A 19,650-nucleotide genomic window follows, 5' to 3' on the forward strand; every position below is an offset into this window, starting at 1 on the left:
CACACACTGTAATAACTTCAGAGACAAATCAACCAAAATATTCAGCAATCCAAGTGCATCCCAGTAAGTTGCAGAGAGACATAACCCTTTTTAAAAATGCCATAAACTAAGGCAACTCCTACCCACTTTTGGCATAGCGGGCTTTGATACACTGAAAGACTACAGCTCATCTTTAAACAGAAATTGGAAAACTAAATAGCTCTACATATATAACTTTAAGTACTTAAAATTTTTTAACAAGAAAAGAATTTTAAGTATCCACTTCTTTTTTAAAGTACTCTGATCATAACAGATGTTGGGACTTGAAGTCAGGCAAATTTCACACATTGGCATTTTTTAGAAGCAGCACCTGAATTCAAATTTAAAATTTTGTAGGGTGAGACACCAAAATACCTTGCTAAATGAGTAGTCTTTTAAATTACATTTTTATTTTGCAAGAAAATAAATTATACAACTTAAAAAATAAAATTCAAAAATTAAGCAGTACATCAAAATAGTTCAGCTGGACTGCCATACAGAAACTACCACCATTCAAAATTGTACAGCATTATTATCTTGGTAGTGGCACACATTCAAAATTGTAAATACCATATGGAGATAGTTATTACAACTCAGGAACTCGAGTTCGCTCAACACTCCAGACTACATATAGTGTATATGACAGAAAAGCTTTCATGTATTGTTTATTTCACAAATATGACCTTAAAGAATTACAAAGATAGCATCCCAGTCATTTAGATGAAAATAGAAAACAGTTTGAGATAGCAAATCTTTCTGTAAAACTATCAAATCTTTTTGCCAATTGTATTTTTAAAATTTGCACTTTACAGGACAATGGCATCCCAATGCAGATAAATGCAAGATGTGAACATTCAGAACATTTATATTAATTTTAAAAAGGTGAAAAATGAGAAAGTCACATTGTCATTTGGAAATGTAACTGCATTACAGTCGTAACAAATGAAAGATAAATGAGTAAAAATAGAAGCTAGGGACACCAACTGTGGAGAGAGGAAAATGGAAGACTTCAGAATTGAAAGAGATTCTCATCAAGTTGTTGGGACAGAGAAAGATTTAACAGTATTTCTTAATTAAACCCATTAAGGATGATTTCCCCCCCACCCTTTCTACATCAGATTTCATTCCTTAGCTATTCACCGTGGCAGTGTGTGTGGCAACGTGTTTTTCAGATGCAGCACCTCCTTAAGCTAGGTCTTTGGACATATATATTCATAGCTAAAAATTGCAGCCTTAAAAGTGCATTGTTGCCATATTGCAAGTGAGGAATAGTTTTCATTTAGATCTGAACTCTACCCTCCCCAAAAGACAGCTTACCCCAGGTATCTCCCTTTAAGTGCATATTGGTGAAGTGACCTGATGAAGGACGCTAAATGTGATTCTGCATCTTTAACAAATTTGCTGGTGTCTGTCTCAGATTTCATAAAAAACCCAACATCCATTTCCGGTATATATTTAAAGAAAAATGACCAAGTCATAGGCACATTACCAATTCTATTTTCATCCCAGGTTTTGAAAAATATATAGGTAACAATTAGGTTGTATTGTATTTATTAGTTGAAGGAACATGTAGCTCCTTAGCTTTTAGCAACCTTTTGCTTTCTGCATACACTCCAGCTTCCAACTTCCTAAGTTGTATCTGAGATGCAGTCTCTTAAACTTCCCTCTCAAATCTAAACCAATGGCTTCAAAATTAGCATTATACCCTTGCCAGCTCTTTCGTGTGACCATTTCACACCTCTTTTTCTCTGGTTAAGGGTTGGAATTTTTCATGTTGAAGAGTGTGCTCAGACTGTAATGTTCTCCCAGTTATCCCAAGTAAGCATTTATTACTTTTAAGTTACAAAGACTGAAAGTCTTGCAGCACAAAGTTTTTTATTAGAATTTTGTTTTCTAATGTTCAAATAGTTTCATTGGTTAACTACACAGAGCACCACTTGCTTTTGATTCTGAATTGCAACACCACAGGGCCAACATAAAAGATGCAATATTTTTAAACAGCATCTACTTTTGAGTATCAATAAAAGCATGTAACACAAGCTGTAGAATTTCAATCAATTGTTATTGGCCAGGCCTTGATTTCTCGCCATCTCTTGGTCATGAAACCCTCACTACCAAAAATTTCTTACTTAAACAGATGTCCAAGTACACACTGTTTGCAGGCAGTCACACTGGCATTTACATTAGTAACAGAGCACACAGCCTGCTTAAGGGTGCAAGCAGCCATTCTTGGAGAGTTTGCTTTTCAACCACTCTTACGGCATACTTTACTGTAACCACGTGAAAGTAAAACTCCTCCTCTTACTTACTGGAAAGCTTTCTTTTTTGACTAAAGTTAATGGTATCCGCTTCCCCATTTCTCACCAAAGAAGATGAGGCCTTTAGATGTTGCAGTTCAACTCGTTAATTAAAAAATAACTTCACACACTTGCGATTTATAGAAGAAATATTCATACAGAACTGAGTAAAGCGCAACTTACCTTTGTCCTATGACAGGCACTCTGCTCCTATGACTCATGGTATCGCTCCAGTACATGCTGGGACATTTCACAATAGCAGAGAATAGGGTAGTGCCAAATGACTACTTCAGATGATTGAGAATGGAAGAGGTAACTTTAAGAAGATGAGATTCCTGATGTGTGTTTGGCACTCTCTCTGCATCCACTAAACACAGTATTTTTCCTTAGCGTTGTTTCATTTTCATTAGAAGTGTATTTCCTACCCTACCAGTTACAAAATAAAAAGCAGAGGGTTTGGTTTTCATATAAAGATGTTGACTAGTCCAATTGGATTAACCTTGCATGTATATAAAAGTTACCACTGAGGAAATAGTACAGGGATCTTCAAGTGTTATTCTCTTTCTGGGGGAGTTGAGCATAAATTACTCTTTAATGCATCCTGATATATGTAGTCATACTGAAATATTTGGAATATAAATATTAAATGTAAAAGGAAATACACTTAATATTTCTGTTCATATAGCAGGCCCACCCATGAAAACTGCTTTTAGAGTGAAGTATCTTTCAAGAAACCTTTGCCTTGTCAAAAAGGGTTGTAGCAAATCATCTGTCCATATAAGGTAACAACATATCGACTTGCTTAGAGGAAACAATTTAAAAACAATTATCTCTTGCTTAGGGAAAAATATCACCAATGACTTGGAAGTACTTCTGTGTCACTTAATGTGTCAATTATTAAAATCCAGTTACTAGATTGAAGCACTGCTCTAGCCAACAGGTTTTAACTGTAACAAATACATATCAGTTGCGATGCATGTGTCTGTGTCTCTTGAATGTTATTACATGAAAAGGATCCGAGATGGACAGTACATTACTCTGTTGATCCAAAACACAAAAGTGAAAGTGCTACTTCTAGTCCTAATTGTATTAAAAAAAAACAACAACCAAACCCAAAACCCAAAATCAAACAAAACAAAAAACAAACCCAAAACAAAACTAATAGCAGTTCCTCAGTGCATGAATATTTGAATATTTTTTCCTTGTGCAAGTACTGGTCATCTAAAAACCAAATCTGTATTCTTCCTGGTGGGTGTAAATCAAATCTACTTTAAAAAGTTCACAATGGGCTCCTCATGAATGCAAGTTTCCCACAAAACAGCATGCTGTTAAAAGTGTGCAACATGAAGGGAATGCCATCATGCTAGCTGAATGAGATTGGCAAAATATAGTCCTCTGTAAGGTAAGGCAGGGATTTTAATACGTAACGAAAGTCAAAACAAGTCCTTCTGCAGCACAAACTGTCGAGCTGTCTGTCCAAGCACCCTTCCATTTATGTTCTCAGCATCCCGCAGAGTCCTCCAATTATGCCATGTATATAAAGGTGTTGATATCTGACTCATCTCTTCTGATATACTTGTGCTCTATAAGCCATTCAATTTGCTCTTTTATCATTTTCTTTTGTGGCAAGAACATGTTTTTCAATATTTCTACCAGTTCAGTCTGAAGCTGGGCATTAGTAATTTTCTTCCTCATTTTCATTATTTGGATGATAGCCTCCTGGTGGGGGACAAGAAGAAAAGAAAAATATTTTTAAATGCCTGGGTGAAGTGACAAATGAACACAGCATTAATAGGAGGCTCCTGGTAAGGCAAGACAGCAAGGAAAACTATATTTTTCCCTAGATAATAGAAATATGCTGCATATTTTAGCCTATGTATATACAGAACTGCTTTTATAAAGAAGTTGATAAAGGAAAAGAATGAAACACTGGCAAGATGCAAGAGATATAAGACAATTCCAGTCAAAGGAGGAGCTAAATCCTATACCTACAGTGTGAATTACTCACTAAAACCAAATGTTCATTCACTCCCTGAGCAGAAGTTGCAGTTTCCTAGGTGACTTATGATATACCTTGTGAACATCTCACTCATTTTGTAAGTACAACCAGGCATTAATCCCGCTGCTCCCAGAATGGTCACATCATAATGTTACATCAGGTGGTACAATTCACAGTGTGCATGGCCTGCAATCCAACCTGACTGACAGAACACCTGAAACTTGAAGGTAAAATGGGATTTTTGAGACTCCATTGTAGGTAATGATTCCTGATGCCAGAAAAAAAATCAGGCTTTTCTAAAACTGTCAGCTCAAAAGATTTGACATGAGTAGCTGACTGAAGAACTATTAACCACAGAGCAGGAAGCTGCAGTTTGTATAGATAAGATGCACTTTTCAACTTTTCCTCTAAGGACAAGGCCTCTTCAAAGTTGTAGTGCTGTTACCACAGCGTGATCCCACCTCCAGGATTATTCTCTTCATTGAGACCAGAGATACCAAGATCAGCAATGCTGTTTGTTCATGGTGGTGGCCAGTGTCACTCAACTTTATCAATCTGCTGCTGTCACCCACAACCACACTGTTGCTCAGTATCTGCTTTGTCCTCTTTCAAGATGGTGACCTGGTACTTCAGAACAGCAGGCTGACAACTAGAAGTGCATGAACACACATCCAAAATCAGGTATTCACAAGGATCTAGAGTCATATAGCAGAAGTGACTTCCAATGGGATTCCAAAGCACCCATTTCATACATCAACATCCAACTGTGGACAGCATGTAATGATAATACAACAAATTACAGTAATGATAATGCAACAAAAGAAATAGGGGAATTTTGTATTCCTCTGGCAGGTTACTTGCCTGGGTTCGCAATATTCTTAGCTGGACTATTCCTTCATTCTCCTCTTCCCGCATCCTCTCTGTAGTAAGTTGTAATCGACCAATCAAATTTATCTTGCCCCTTTTCTGAACTTTAGCGTTTTTTCTGAAAAAAGTTGCATTGCATGAAAGTAAGCAAAAAAATAAACAAACACTTTCAATTACAGAATTCCTGGTAAACTTAAATTACAGCAACAAGGAGTACCATGATAGATCAGATACTTATAGGTTATCAGCATTGCAGCAGTGAGAGAGCTGTCTGACAGATCAGAACTCAATGCCAATGTCTCCACACAATCAAACCTAAATAATGCCAGCAAGCATTACAAGTAAATCCAGCAGCTGAAACAATAAAATTTCAGAAAAATAGATTTCAATTTAATTATATAAATGTGGGGCTCTTTGGAGGAAGTTTTTACAACAAAGTTCAGGAAATTTGACTAGTTAATATTCCATCAAAGAACCATCTGGGACAAAACCCAGCTATTGCAACCAAGAAAGCTGATGGCATTCTCCAGTGGTCACCCACAAACTATCTCTACAGCCTGTATCTTCTGTCATGTCCTCTCATTTCCCAGAGCTCAAAATCCTGTTGACAGGAATAAGCACTATGGCCCTGGACAAGAAACTAAGCCCCAGGAAAGCAGATTTGTCACTTATCTCTTTCTCCACAGATCCAGATGTCCAGCTGCTACTGAGAATGAGGCACAGAATCTGAGGTTACTAGCAAGGAGCCAGTTCTCATCATAGTCACTGACAACAGAGGCAGGCAGAAGCGCAAGTAAAACACGCTGAACATAGTATGTACCACTTGGATATTCTCTCTTTGTATTATCTTGTGCTCAAAGGATTTCAAAGCACCAGTAAAAGAGCCCTGCAATTCTCACAGAAATAAAGACACTCCTCGCTGGTGAGAGCCACACTAAAAATCCTGGCTCTTGACAGCACACCATATTATTAAAGCAGTTTCACTTCTTTTTAACTTATCACTCCGTTCTTGAAATTCTACGTGCGTGTAATATTCAATACAACACTAGTGCTCTGATCACGGCTGTCTTCCATGAAATTTTATGGACTTATTGCTAACTGGAACATGGCAAAGCCTCCAATTTTGCACCTCATCCTTAGGTGTGTAAGAAATTTAATTTCACAGGGATTAGAATTATAGAAATATTTGTTTGAAGGAGCTGCTGTAGGTCATCAAATCCAATCACCTACTTGAAGCATGACTATTGCCAAAACTAAATGAGGACAGGGCAGCAAAGCATGTATTCTAGCTGAATTTTGAAAACTTTCAAGAATAAAGGTTAAGTTAAAGTGAATTCCTTTAGTTATAAAATAGTACATTGTTATTTTACTTTTCAAACATCATCTTACATTAAACTGAACTCCTGGTTCACCGAGAAGAGGGTTCCTTCTGTAAAGTCTTTGGGTGAATTGACTTGAGGTTCATATAATAAAACCTGACGTTTCAGCTTTGGAAATGCTACAAGAGACTACAGAGAAAAGGGGAGGGGGAGAAAGAATGAAAATAAAACACCAGACTTTCTAAATGGAAACAACTACTTTCTAAGACCATAATTCACTGCTGTGCAGACTCTAATGAGGAAACCACACAGCCTTGTTTGGAACTGGTAAAATCAGAGGGGGGACACAGTTTCCAAATCTCCTTCTGAAATGGGTTAGCATAAACAAAATCATACAAAGCAGTAAAACACACAAACTCACAGCTACAGAAGTGGTGTTAAGTCTGACTTACATGGTTTCTCTCTTTATTCGTGAGCTAAATAATTAGAAGTCTGCTAAAGCAAACACTGAAGTTATTTTTAAGTAACATATATTTATCAGGTGTCACTAATTTCCTAGAATTAGACCAGACCCACTCAACAAAACACAAGCATAACTCTGTGCTTTAGGCAGCTTTTTATGGTCAAAAAATTCTTGTAGTTTCCAAAAGTTTGTGAAGTAATACTGGGTTGAGAGAACGTGTTAATGTAAATACTGTGTGTGCTCAGCAGTAGTGCAAGGAGCCAGCATTACAACTGATTAATTACCAAGAAAGGCATTCACATTTCAGTTTCAAAGTGTTATCAGACAGTGCTTTAAAAATACTAATCCTGTATTTCAGAGTACAGAAATCAAGAAGCAATCTGTTCCAAGAGAAAGGGATATACCCATAAAGTCCTCCTAAGTTCTGCATCAGGGAGTTCAGTTGCCAGTTTAAGATTTTCAAAGCTGATCTTCTCTCTGGGTCTTTGGTTCCACGCAAACAGCACAGCCAGTTGAAATGTTGTTACCTCCAAGTCATACTGGCCAACCTCGTTCTTAAAGGTTATCTGTGAAGAGGATGAAAATTTTACTTATAAGCCTGTCTGGATCACAAGCTTTCTTACTGTTATAAATACAGAGAATACAGTCATTGAGACTGATACGCTGAAAACTACACACTTACAATTCCATTGGACATGAGGTGGTGCCAGTGGAGTTTTCTACCACTGTGATTCTTTTTATAAAATTCTTCGACCTCTGGGATGAGATCTTCTAATTCCGTGGGCAGTGACACAAACACTTTTTCAGAACTTCGGGACCAGGCGCCAGCATTTAAAATTTTAATATTCACAGAGTCAGCTGTAAGATGATATTGGATTATATGAATCTAGGCATAACAGATAGATAAACCAAAATGTTTTGGGTTTTTTTCCTACTCTGAACACAATTATGGAGGACTGAATTTTCAGAAAGTTGCAGGGTGTCTACCTACTTAAACATTAAGGTACTCTATGCAGCACTGGCTTTCTGCCAGCAGCACTGATTGAAACCTGTTTTTTTGGCTTGCTACTGCAGAGCTCCTTAAACGCTGGTGCAGCTTTACAGCGGATGCTTATAAGCACTACTCAAGGGTTTTCAGCATGGCAGGTCCAATACTTGATGCTCCTCAGCCTCTCTCATCAGTGAAACAATTTCAGAATGTGATTTAAGCTCTTCATAGCACACATCCAGTTCTCCTGCTGGCAGATAAAGGAGGAGCACAGCACAGAGCACTTGAAGAATGATGAGGGCATGAAAGAAGGGGATAGTTCAGGCATTCACACCTGGCTGATGCCAATTCAAGCCCCTGCTTGCAATTTGTCTAAAAGAGTAGGGAATCTGTATCGGTAAGATTGCTCATAAGGAAAGCCCACAACTCAGAGAGTGATATAGCTCTAGTATCAACTGCAGGAGAAAGCAGAGTCTACAGACACTTCCAATCTAGGGGCAACAATGCCACGGAGACTGTGCTCAACCTGTAGTTGACATACTTTTTAACTTAAAATTTAACATAATTTTTCACTGAAAGAAATTAAAAAGAGCAAATAATTTGAAAACAATACCTGGTAAAGCAAGTTTATTATTTTTGTGCATTTCCTTGAAGGCCTGATTCAAGTCTTCAGACACTTTGATATCCTGGAACATTCTAGCCAGCTTGTTTACATAGTCTGCTGGCATTCCCACTTCCTACATAAACAAACAGAACAGTAAATATGACATAGAAAACTATGAACAAAAAGGTTTCTTTTTAAATAATAAGCTTGAATAAATTAAGAGCATAAAAAAGTATACAGGTATAATCACTTTACAGTAATAGTCAATCTGCAAGGCAATATAAAGGGTTTTTAGCATGGATCATAAGTAGTTATCCCTTAAGGGCATATGATGATCCTTTTAAAGAAATTCAAGTTCTGAAGAAGGTATGCATGCATTAAGGAATCCATAAGTTCTGAGATTTGAAGGAATGTTTAAGGCATGCAAATAATACTCTAATCTACATAAAAATTCAAAATTAGAATAGATCTCAAATTATTTACATATCTAAACAAGTACACTGCATTTTGCTTATTTGCATATGGAACCTATGAAGCCTTTAGATAATTGTATGTGAAACATTTTTACATCTATCACTGCCATTATTAGAGAAGAGTTAAACTGTTTTACTTTCACAAAGTACTGTGATAGAAGGGAAGAACAAGATGCCCTGAGTCGCCTGCTATTAAAGATAAAACTCACCTAAGTGAGAAAGATATTTATGTTCAAGAGTGGAATATTAATTAACTACAAGCATGAGGCACAACCAAAGATAAGATATGATGCTACTTACTCTGAGCCATTCCACCATATTCTCCTCAATTTCACTATCTGCTGATATATCTAATATCAGACGTCTCGTTAAGTGAGCTTTGTGATATCGCATGAAAACATCTTTATTCTGTACATATTTAAGTACCAAAAGCTGTCAAAAATAGAGTTTAATATATTTATTTGCATTGTCAACCAGACATGTCTTTGAATGCTGATCTAATGCACTGTAGACTATGAGTAAAAAAAGGCTACTTGACATTGCCTTAGGAGCAACTGTGTTAATACTATCACAGGCATCAGCAATGAATGTTTCATAATATCACACCTTCAACTTCTTCATTTGTCAAACATCAAGAAATTCTCTTAAATCAAAAAAGACATTGACACTGGTATGTAAAAATCTCCTGTATTATTATCTAGACAAATATTAGTTATTGTAATACATTACAGTCTCATATAGGCATTAATTTAGTATACCAATTTTGTGAACTGACACAGGAGACATGAAACACTGGATGATTTGCAATATTTAAACACACACACACACACTTGATAACATAACAAACTCTTTTCTCTACTATTACACCTCGCATAACTGCTTTTGAAGATCAAGGCCGCAACCCACATAAGGAAATAAAACAAACAAATTCATTCTTCAGAGTAACTGAGAAATAGAAGGCAAAAACATACCACTTCTTTAAGCTTTGCTTCAATTTCTTCAGAGGTTAGTTTTTTGCTTAGTGGTGTTTTTCTTAGCAACATGTCACAGTAATTAGCAAGAAGCTCAGGGCATTTGGATTCAGGTTGTGTTTTCAATCCAACACTAGATAAAAGAAGAACAATATATCTTCAAACCATACAGAACCCTGCTATCCTGGAGTGACTACATTGTTAACAAGACAGACCACTCTCTCCTGATCCCCTTGGCAAAGATCCTGGTGGTGAATTTATATCCTTGTTAAACTAATGAAAAATTAGGGATAGCACCCTTTCTTCTTGAAAGAATAAATACTGCCAAACACTTTTAAACAGCTTCTACAGCTTGATTATTTTAACTAATTATAATTTTAGAACTGTAATAATGGAAGATGCAGGTGAAACTGCAGTTTGAAACAACTATATATTGCATGGAAAGAAGTATTCCAGTAAAGAAATAAAAATGCTACAGTGAAATGTTTCACTCATCTCCTCAGTATGCTGTACTGAGGTCTCAAGAACAGCCTCCTGCACCACACTTCACAGACTGCAAAACTCAACACATCTACCACATCGGATAAAATTATTTCATCACAGCTATAAAGGATGGACTAACAGCTTGGAGATCAAATGCAGACTAAAGTTGAACAAGATGCTACAGTAGGCAAACTGTGGTTCTTCAAAAATCATCAAGCACAGGTCATGTTCTAGACTGGTGAATAAAACCATATGGCAAGGACCAATCCCTATCCCTAGAGTCAGATGGCACCAACTTGACTGCTACTCCCAAGGGCCGAAAGCAAGCTCAGGAATCCAGTTTTCTTGCTCATTTCACCCTCTCACCAATTAGCACAGACAGAGCTAACATTCTTCAGACAACTGGTCCTTTTTTTTTTAATTCATGAAGCAGCTTGCAAGGTGTCTTCTGCCCTCCTAAAGACCATTTGAAGTATAAGCAGATCACAAGCCTTTTGGCTATTACAAAAGACTAAGCAAGATGAAGTTTTGTTTTGCTCAAACCAGGCTGCATATCTAGACAACTTCAAAGTGCTTGGGAAAAAGAATGTTGAACAGAAGACCATCAAAATCACAGTGGTTTCTAAGAAACCACTAGGCAGGGTTCACTTTAGGAGTGAAACAGTTTGAATGAGGTATCGATTTGGATGGTCTCAGGGGAAACGAAAACATTAGAAGATACCTAGGAAACTCCTCTACCTTACCTACACCTATGCAAAGTATAGAAAACAGGGATCCAGTCTTTTGTGACAGCATTCCTCCAATAAATATAAGGAGAAAGACTAATCCCTATTCAGGGGAATTGACTTGCCATTAGTCCGAGACCCAACCTGGACTACGAACCAAGATGCTGGACAGATATTTATAACCATCCACCCCTAACTAGAAGCAACTGGAAAGGGAAGCTGGCAGCCTAGCTACACAAGCTTTGTTTCTGTAGTAAATCAGGTGACAAACTATATATAAGCAATCCCAAGCACCTAAATATACACAAATTCCTACTCAAGTGGCACATCACATGGTAAATGTTAACAATCAATTAACTGACTGCTACCTTCTCTTGGCTGAGTTAGCAGAGCAGGCACTGTAAGCATGGTCCTTCTTCTTGAGTCACGCAGGTCTGCCTAATCTACTGGAAGCTGTTTAAACTAACCTGGTTAATCCTGCACTGAAACAAAAATGCAACAGCTGGACAGGTCACACTCAACTGGAACAAGAGGAGGTGGAAAACAGCTTGTGGATGGTTACACCTTAATCAGCCACAGTTTTTCCCATGAAGATTACTGCCTCATTTTTCCCCAGGACCTTTGCTGAAGTTGTGGCAGAGTTATACAGCTGAGGTTTTTGGAATTAATAATCCAGGAAGCCATTATGAACTTCAGCTAACAAACTGACTCATAGTATAAAAGAATAGATCCCCAAGTACTACAAATAAATTTAAGTTGAACCAGGCTGCTATTCACTGATCTGCTTCCACACGAAGAGAGTCTTACCAGAAGTCAGTAAGCAATCTGAAATTCCATAATGCAAATAACACAAAGCCCTTTTAAACACAGCATTACTTTTTGAAGAGACATTTTAAAAACCTTGATTTGCACAAAGTTTACATGGCTTACCCCTTTTGCTTCAATGGCAATTCAAGTTTAAATATTGTAGCATCATTCACAACTGCTTTGTATGCCTGAAAAATAATTAGATTATTGTTGCTTCACTCAATTTTTCACTGATATGAATTGCAAAGACTTTATCTCTTTTTACAATATTGTAACATTAAATTAATTTATTTTTTTTTTATTACCCCAAAGCTTGCAGATTCTATTTTCAGTTTGAGAGTTCAAATTCTATGACTCACTTTCCCAATAAACTGATGTATTGAGTTTTCCTCTTTTCCACTACCATACTAGTTTCCTTTAAACAACAACTTAGGAAGGGATTACATGGAGCAGGTTGCACGTCTGAAGTCATGAGACAAATACATAGTAAATTCTAAACACAAATTATTGCTGAATCGGACATTAAGGTTCTCAATGCAAAGGTTATCTTCTAATGTGCTCTACAACATTACAAAGCTGAATGCATGCATCTTTATGCAGGACTACAACAGAAATTAAAAGCTACTCAGCTGATAGTAAGTTTCATCAATATTTTAGCCTGCATATTTAATAGAGAAACAGCAGCTTCTAAATTTAACAGTGAATAGGCACAGGGTTTTGGAGACATCATAATACAAATTGCAACAATTCTTATAGTGAACAAAAGACCAGCAGAAACACATACCTTATCTCTGGCAGTAAGAAATCTTGGATCATCTTGAAAAGCTTCTTTAACCAACTTGCTAAACCGATTAAATAGCGTGAGCAATTGCTCTACATATTTCTCAGAATCCTAAAGAGGCAAAAATCAAACTAAAAAAAAGGGCTCCACAGAACTCAGTGTGAGCATACATGTAATTCCCTAATCTGCAAAAATGATGTATCCTCAAAAGCCTGCATACTACGAATGTACATTTTATCTTTAGTCTCTGTACTGAAGAGCTCTACAGCATGTAGGCCTAAACATAGATTTTCAGGATAGTATTTCCAATACACAAAAAAAAGATAAAAATCTATAACTTTCAAATATTATACAATAACATTTTATTTTAAAGGATGTTTTGAAGGACCAATAAAAGACACATGCCACATCCTAATTGCTGTAGACACCTAGGCCTCCTAGACCCCAAAAAAAAAAAGATGATAAAAAACTGAAAAAATACAGTGGAGAAAAAATCCTTATAACTTCCACAATGAACAACCACTCTTAGATTGAAAGCAAACTTCAAATTTCATCAGGAAGTTAGAATTCTGGGAAAATTAATTAGGCTTTTAAAATTAAGATTCTAACACAATTGTATTGTATAAGCACCCCATGCAACTAATTTATAACCTTTACTGCAAATTAGATTCACTTTTTAAAGCTACAATTGAAAACACAAAGAATAAAAAGCTATCCTAAAGTCATTTAAAACTTTCAGTGGATCAAAATTTGACCTCTACACACAAAATCTCAAAATATTATTTCCATTCATGCATTTGTCCCACAAATAGAGAATATTTAACTTCTGCAAAGTTGTTTTCCTGTTGTTATTTTACTAAAACCCAATATACTTACAGTAGTAATAGTTTCAGCAGCTGCTACCATGTCTGCAAGTCCAGCACTAACAATATGTTCTTCCAAATCCTTTAGCATAGGCTCTATGCCATTCGGAACTTTATCCATCAGTGAAAACATTAAATGCAACTCTGAAAGATACAAATACTGATGAAGCCACCAGTCAAAGACCTGGATAAAACCCAAACACACTGCATTTCTCCTAGGCATGTCTCAAGCAGAACATTAAATATCTGAAGAACAGATAATCCAATCGGTCTCTTACAAAGAAAGAGATCTTCAGTACTGTTTTAACTCTGGTCCCCCAAGAGGACTCTTTTGAAGGCAAAAAGAGAAATTTATTGCAGTGTTAATACTTGCTTATGCATACAGTATCTTCTATAGTATGCTAATGCATATAGTATCCCAAGCTTGAACAAGACCTCCCTAAAACCAACGACCATTTGGATTAAGTCCAAGTTCTAACTGCCTTCAAATCCCTGGCAAGAATGTTTCTCAGCTGGAAGCCTACAGGCATTTATGCAGGAAATTGTATGGATTCAAGACATTTCAAAATTTTACATTAAAGCCAAACAAACCTGTCTTTGTGTATATTTCAATACCACTTACAATATTTTTAGTTAAAAGTTTGCGAAGTTCTGAAGTAACCAAAACTGACTAATGCAAACAGTGAACTCTTCTTCCCCCAAAGTTTTAGTTTTTCTCACAGTTACTGGTCAAAAACTTCAAAAAGTGATGTGCTTTATTTGTCTACTTTTTGTGAAGATATTTCAATACTGCTTTAAAAAAAAAAAAAAGCTACTGAAACATCAATAATCATCTTGACAAAGCTGTCCACAAAGAACACTGGGATTAAGGTCACCAGATTGTTGTAAAAAGACCACAGAGATTTGAACTCAACACGGCAAAGGACTTTGCTTCATGTAGAACAAGTGGACTCTGATTCTTTTTTTGATAGAAAAAAAATTACAGATTCACTTAGTTCCTCAACGTTATGTCTATGTGAAAGGGGAAAAGTCAAGAGGCCCCGCCTTTGATTTCTCCTCTGCATTACTTTTGTCAGCAACAACACCAAGATCGTGTCACCACTGAGGATGAAATATGCTACCATCATCTGTATCTCCACAGCTGCTGCAGAAGCAAATAGAAAAGTACAGAGAAGAAAAGAAAAATCCTTTTAGAACATAACAATGCAAATTAGAGAATGGAAACTACAAACAACCTTGAATAAGAACTTGCAATGGTACTAGAGACAACTCACAATGGGCTGAATGACAGATTTCAGGAACCAGGAAAAAACCCCAACATGTAGTCGGAGGCATTCTCAGTGCAATTTAGATCTACTGTAAGAAATGGCAGCATCATTTTACATAGAAAAAGTCCAAAAAGCTCCCTCAACTTTTACTGGCTCTTTTAAAAAGAGTAAGAGGGAGGAAAAGACGGCAGAAAAAGTGAAACAAAAAGATATGTTAAAGGGCTCTACATCTGTTTCTGTACAGTAGTGATGGCATAAATACTTCAAGAAAAAAAACAGTGGTTTCTCTTAAGAATCAGTAGCAAAGGAAGACTCCAGGTGCACCCCTAAGACTGCAGGACCCAAAAAACCATAAACTCTTCAAAGACAGATTTCAAAGTAACAAAAGCAAATGGAGTATTTCACTTGAATTTCTCTCAGAATACATTATGGCACTGAAGAGCAAAGAAATTCATACTGTACTTGTAGGGGCACTTAAAGTCTGCTTTCATTCTGTATTCAGGAAAGCCAAGTGTACTTTTTGTTTCTGTTGCACTTCAAAAATAAAATTTAGGCCTCTCTTCCCCAATTCTATAAGCAAACAAAACCACAGTAAGTCAGTTCTAAAGTCTTTGCAAGCTATGACATTTTTGATAGTTTTTAGCTGGAAAACATTATTCCTTCCTGTCTTTGCACAGCATGTAAATATTACTTAATATAACAAGCTCATAGCCAGAAGTCCCCACCAGAACAGCCCTTTTTTGTCAGTGGTGTTTAATAAAGACAACATCACTGAATTCTTTGTGGCAGATAATATCAGAAAGTCACATGCATAAGCAAAGCACAGCAGGGGACACTATCAGATGTATACATTACTATGTATAGCTCCAGTCTTTAATTACGTTTCAGTCATCTGCACCTGCACCCTTCATTGAAGCATTTTAAACAGTTGTGACGGACTAAACGGAAGTGCTCTGCAACCAAGCACTATCACAGGACAGACAAAGCCACAAGACAGGGCTGTGTGAGTATTTCAACAGGTTTCTAAAGAAAGATCCTTTGGTGCCTGTAGATGAACCCTTCTGAAGCTCTGCATTTACATAAGCCTCCTGCATTCTCACAAAGGCTGTAACATATACTCGTAAGAAGTTTCACGGCTTTCTACATTTAGCTCTGGACTATTGCCAGAAATCATGCTGCTAGATGAACAGATCAGTAAGACATAGTTTTGAGGTCAAATATTTTCTTAAATGCTGCCTTTAGAAGTGAGTGTTTTCTATAATATTCTAAGTCATAAAACAGTTTTCTCATTTCAATAGAAATGAAAACCTCATAAGACATTACTAAATATTCCCTGGCTGCTGGATACCAAAACTTCAAAGAAAAATTAACCTGTGATTTCAGCTTTTTTTTTTTTTCCTACCTGAATTATAACATTTTAATGACATATCAAGTTTCTTTTATCATACAGGACCAACACAAGACTTCTGAATCACACTAACCTCTCAACTTCTGGCAGCAGAGTTAAAAAAAACTTCTGGAAACTTTCAAAAGGCATGCAGAGCTAACTTTCAATACTCACACTGACATACTGGCTATAAAACCACATGAACACCTTGCAGAGATTTTGTTAACTTAACCTACTGGTCCTACATCAATAATCAGAGTAAGAAAAATTTCTCCCTGCCTTTCAGAAAAAAAGCTTTTATAAGGAGATGCTTCACTTTTTTTCCAGGAGTAAAGAGGTAGCGGGGTGAAATGAAGAGGAAATGTTTGTATCTGGAGTATTCAAATAGAAAGTGAAAACATATGTAGTATTTACCAGAGTTGGTCAACATGATGAAAGTAAGTGTAGGAAAAAATAAAGAAAACAGAGCACTAAGTACTTTCTTTGAAACAAGATGAGAACTATCCACTCATTCAAATTAGAGTATTGTGCACATAGATTTCAAAAGTGATAGGAAAAAATATGAACCAATGATGGAAATTTTTTGTGGGACTGCTCATGGGCAATAATATTTTTATATGAAACACTACCACCATCTATTAAAAACAGTAATTTGATATATCTACACACAAATCTATTTTTATGCAGTTCATGCAGGGTTCACCCTGCACTGTTCTTGAAGCTTCACTTACTTTCTGTTTCATTTCGTTTGATCATGCCTTGGCATTCAGCTAAAATAGTCTCTTTAAAAGATGTCACCAGGGCATTGACACAGCACTCCATGAGCTGAAATATATTAAACACAGGATTAGCTCAAGCAGCCATCTGAACACCGAAGTCTGATGTGTCTTGAGTTTGTCATGACACAAAATTTAACCTGTTCTCAACAGTTAGCTCTATAAAGCAATAAAGTCATTCACTGATTCATAAAAGTATGTGCAGTTTGAATAGAATCTATACAGGAACCACACTTCTTCAAATGTTTAGGTTAGTAAATGTGGTAAAGTCTCCTCCAAACCATTAATGAGCTTAGTATTTCTGTCAGCTCTTTTCTCTCAAGGGAGTCGCCACTTTTGGAACAGTAACTACCCTACTTCATTTCCAAGTATACATCCAAGAGCTAAGAATAGTTCTCATTCCAGCATACCCTATTTGGACCAGGCTGGATGGCTTGAACAAGGCATTAGATCTAGAACAGAAACAGCCTGTACACGTCAGGACCATCTCTCTTTTGTCAGCCTCTTTATACCAGCTACAATTTATACTTGTGCAAAACGAATGATTCACAGCTTAACAAAAGGTGTAAAGCACATTTTGATCCACTGCAAAAAAATTATCAGATTTAAAAGGTATTTATTTAAAATAACCTGTTTCCTGAACTAATTTCAACACAAACAATTATGAACTATTAACTGCAGTTAAATCTTCCTCTAGAATTTGAACTGTGTAAAAAATTGCTGAAGAGGCAAGAAGGGGAAGGAATAAAAAGAAAACCGATCTTTTATATTAAATGGCCATATTTCAGCCTAAGAGGAAATATATTACAGCTTTAATGAAATTTCTATTGCTCCTTTTGATTAAAATGAACAATAAATCTTTCAGGTATTCTGAATGAGCACTGAGAAACTCTTTGCCAAACAGACTTGCCCATTTATTTTCAAATATGATTCTCATCCACTGTTAAGCATAGGAAAAAAAACCCACCATACCTAACTCAAAATGAAAGAACAAAAACCAACCTGAATAAAAACCAGCCCTTCAGTTTTAACTTTTGATCTATATGTGCTGTTAAAACACTTGCAGAAATTGTACATTACCAGACTGGAAAGTAATACATGTTTTTGCAACAAATAATTTATGATTAAAAACCACAAAATAAACAGTTTCAATTTACTGGTATCAAATGATACTGTAACACAAAACTAAACCTTGCAGTACAATACTATATAAATATGAAACACATGATTTTTCTACACATTATACTCACTGCTTCTACAGAGTTACATTCACGTCTTGTTTCTAAATATCGTAGTGCTCTTTTCTCTTCTTCTTTTAGTTTAGCATCTGCCTGTGCAAAAGTAGAACAGCAATCATTTTAAGTACTAACACTTTCAGTATAAAGGTACAACAGAATTTTTACTTACATATTTCATATAATTCTGTACACCGTTTTGTTGTAAATAAGAAGGAGCCTGTGTTCTATAAAATCTCTCTGTTGAATCCAAATACGCCTTTTCAAAGTTATCCCGATATATCTGAAGTTTATCTTCAGGATTAGAACAAAGGTTAACTGCAAAGAGAAAGTCCAAACTTACTCTCAAGTCTTGGAAATTTATGTGGCTAATAATAAGCAAATTTCAATGAGAGAGTGAGACTTGTACTAAAAGGTTGCATTGAACAGTTTGAAATATTGCAATAAATGGACTCTGATCACAAAGGTAACCAAACTTGGCCAATCTTTGCTCCCAAAAACATTCAGATCAATTAAGGGAAACCGGAAACAAACTTCATACTTAGCTCCAGCACTTCAACATTCAAACATGGTAACCATAAATACACATACAACTGCAAAATTGTAAGGAAGGAATAAAAAAAGCTCAGAATAGTGCCTAATAAAGGGAAAAGTTCTCTATCTGACTGAGCAAAAAGCTTCTCTTAAGACACTATTCCTGGAATCACAATGTCTCCATTTCAGACTTTTTTTCCTGTTTTACAAGAATGGAGACAGTGAGCTTATTGCAGTGCTTTGCACTATTTGAAAGAGTTTCCACTTTCCTCTCAACTGTTACAGAGAAATGAACAGTCATTAAATGGAATACGCTTCAAAAAAAGTTAGAACTTGACTTCTGTAAAAAGCCATCTCAGAGACTATTAGCCACAAGTTTAGTTCGACATATTGGAAAGCTTTCAAAAGTAGCAGGCGATGATGAAACATCACAGAAGTTTCAGATACACAGATCTGTTCTGCAACAAAGAAAAAGACTGGAAGTCTTAAACGTAGCCTGTTTAGCATTTCTTCCTCAAACTGTCTAAGAAATCAGAAACAGTATGTAAAGGAGTACAGACTAAGTTATATCTGCAACCCCAAAAGGTCAAAAGGTAGTCCTCTCTTTGAAAACATTGATTTTGCAGTAACTGATACACAGGTAAATCACTTAGAACCTAAAGATTATAAACAAAATTTAATTGGTATCATGTATCAACAAGCACAACAAAAAAATCAATACAAAATGCTGAGATAATTCCAACCCTACCACCACAACTGCCAACTTTGTATGAAGAAAATTCATTTACTCAA

General features: G+C 36.2%; 1 protein-coding gene across 2 annotated transcripts in view; it reads right to left on the reverse strand.

Moving 5' to 3' along the window:
• Window positions 1–406: 406 nt before the first annotated feature.
• The window catches only part of CUL5 (cullin 5), a 34,652-nt gene continuing 15,408 nt past the window's right edge, over window positions 407–19,650 (reverse strand). Inside the window, exons 6-19 of one of the 2 annotated variants that reach the window (XM_069014409.1) lie at window positions 18,497–18,642; window positions 18,340–18,420; window positions 17,045–17,138; window positions 13,672–13,802; window positions 12,799–12,906; window positions 12,138–12,202; window positions 10,000–10,132; window positions 9,329–9,460; window positions 8,565–8,688; window positions 7,646–7,821; window positions 7,368–7,529; window positions 6,571–6,689; window positions 5,176–5,299; window positions 407–4,034 (exon numbers count right to left, since the gene is read on the reverse strand). In XM_069014409.1, coding sequence (XP_068870510.1) covers window positions 3,840–4,034; window positions 5,176–5,299; window positions 6,571–6,689; window positions 7,368–7,529; window positions 7,646–7,821; window positions 8,565–8,688; window positions 9,329–9,460; window positions 10,000–10,132; window positions 12,138–12,202; window positions 12,799–12,906; window positions 13,672–13,802; window positions 17,045–17,138; window positions 18,340–18,420; window positions 18,497–18,642 — 1,790 coding nt within the window. In that variant the 3' untranslated portion in view covers window positions 407–3,839. Of the gene's footprint in view, window positions 4,035–5,175; window positions 5,947–6,570; window positions 6,690–7,367; window positions 7,530–7,645; window positions 7,822–8,564; window positions 8,689–9,328; window positions 9,461–9,999; window positions 10,133–12,137; window positions 12,203–12,798; window positions 12,907–13,671; window positions 13,803–17,044; window positions 17,139–18,339; window positions 18,421–18,496; window positions 18,643–19,650 lie in introns of those variants that run through there. The other variant, XM_069014417.1, reaches the window with a different exon arrangement.

Source organism: Aphelocoma coerulescens, chromosome 1, assembly GCF_041296385.1.
Source record: "Aphelocoma coerulescens isolate FSJ_1873_10779 chromosome 1, UR_Acoe_1.0, whole genome shotgun sequence".
NCBI lineage: Eukaryota > Metazoa > Chordata > Aves > Passeriformes > Corvidae > Aphelocoma > Aphelocoma coerulescens.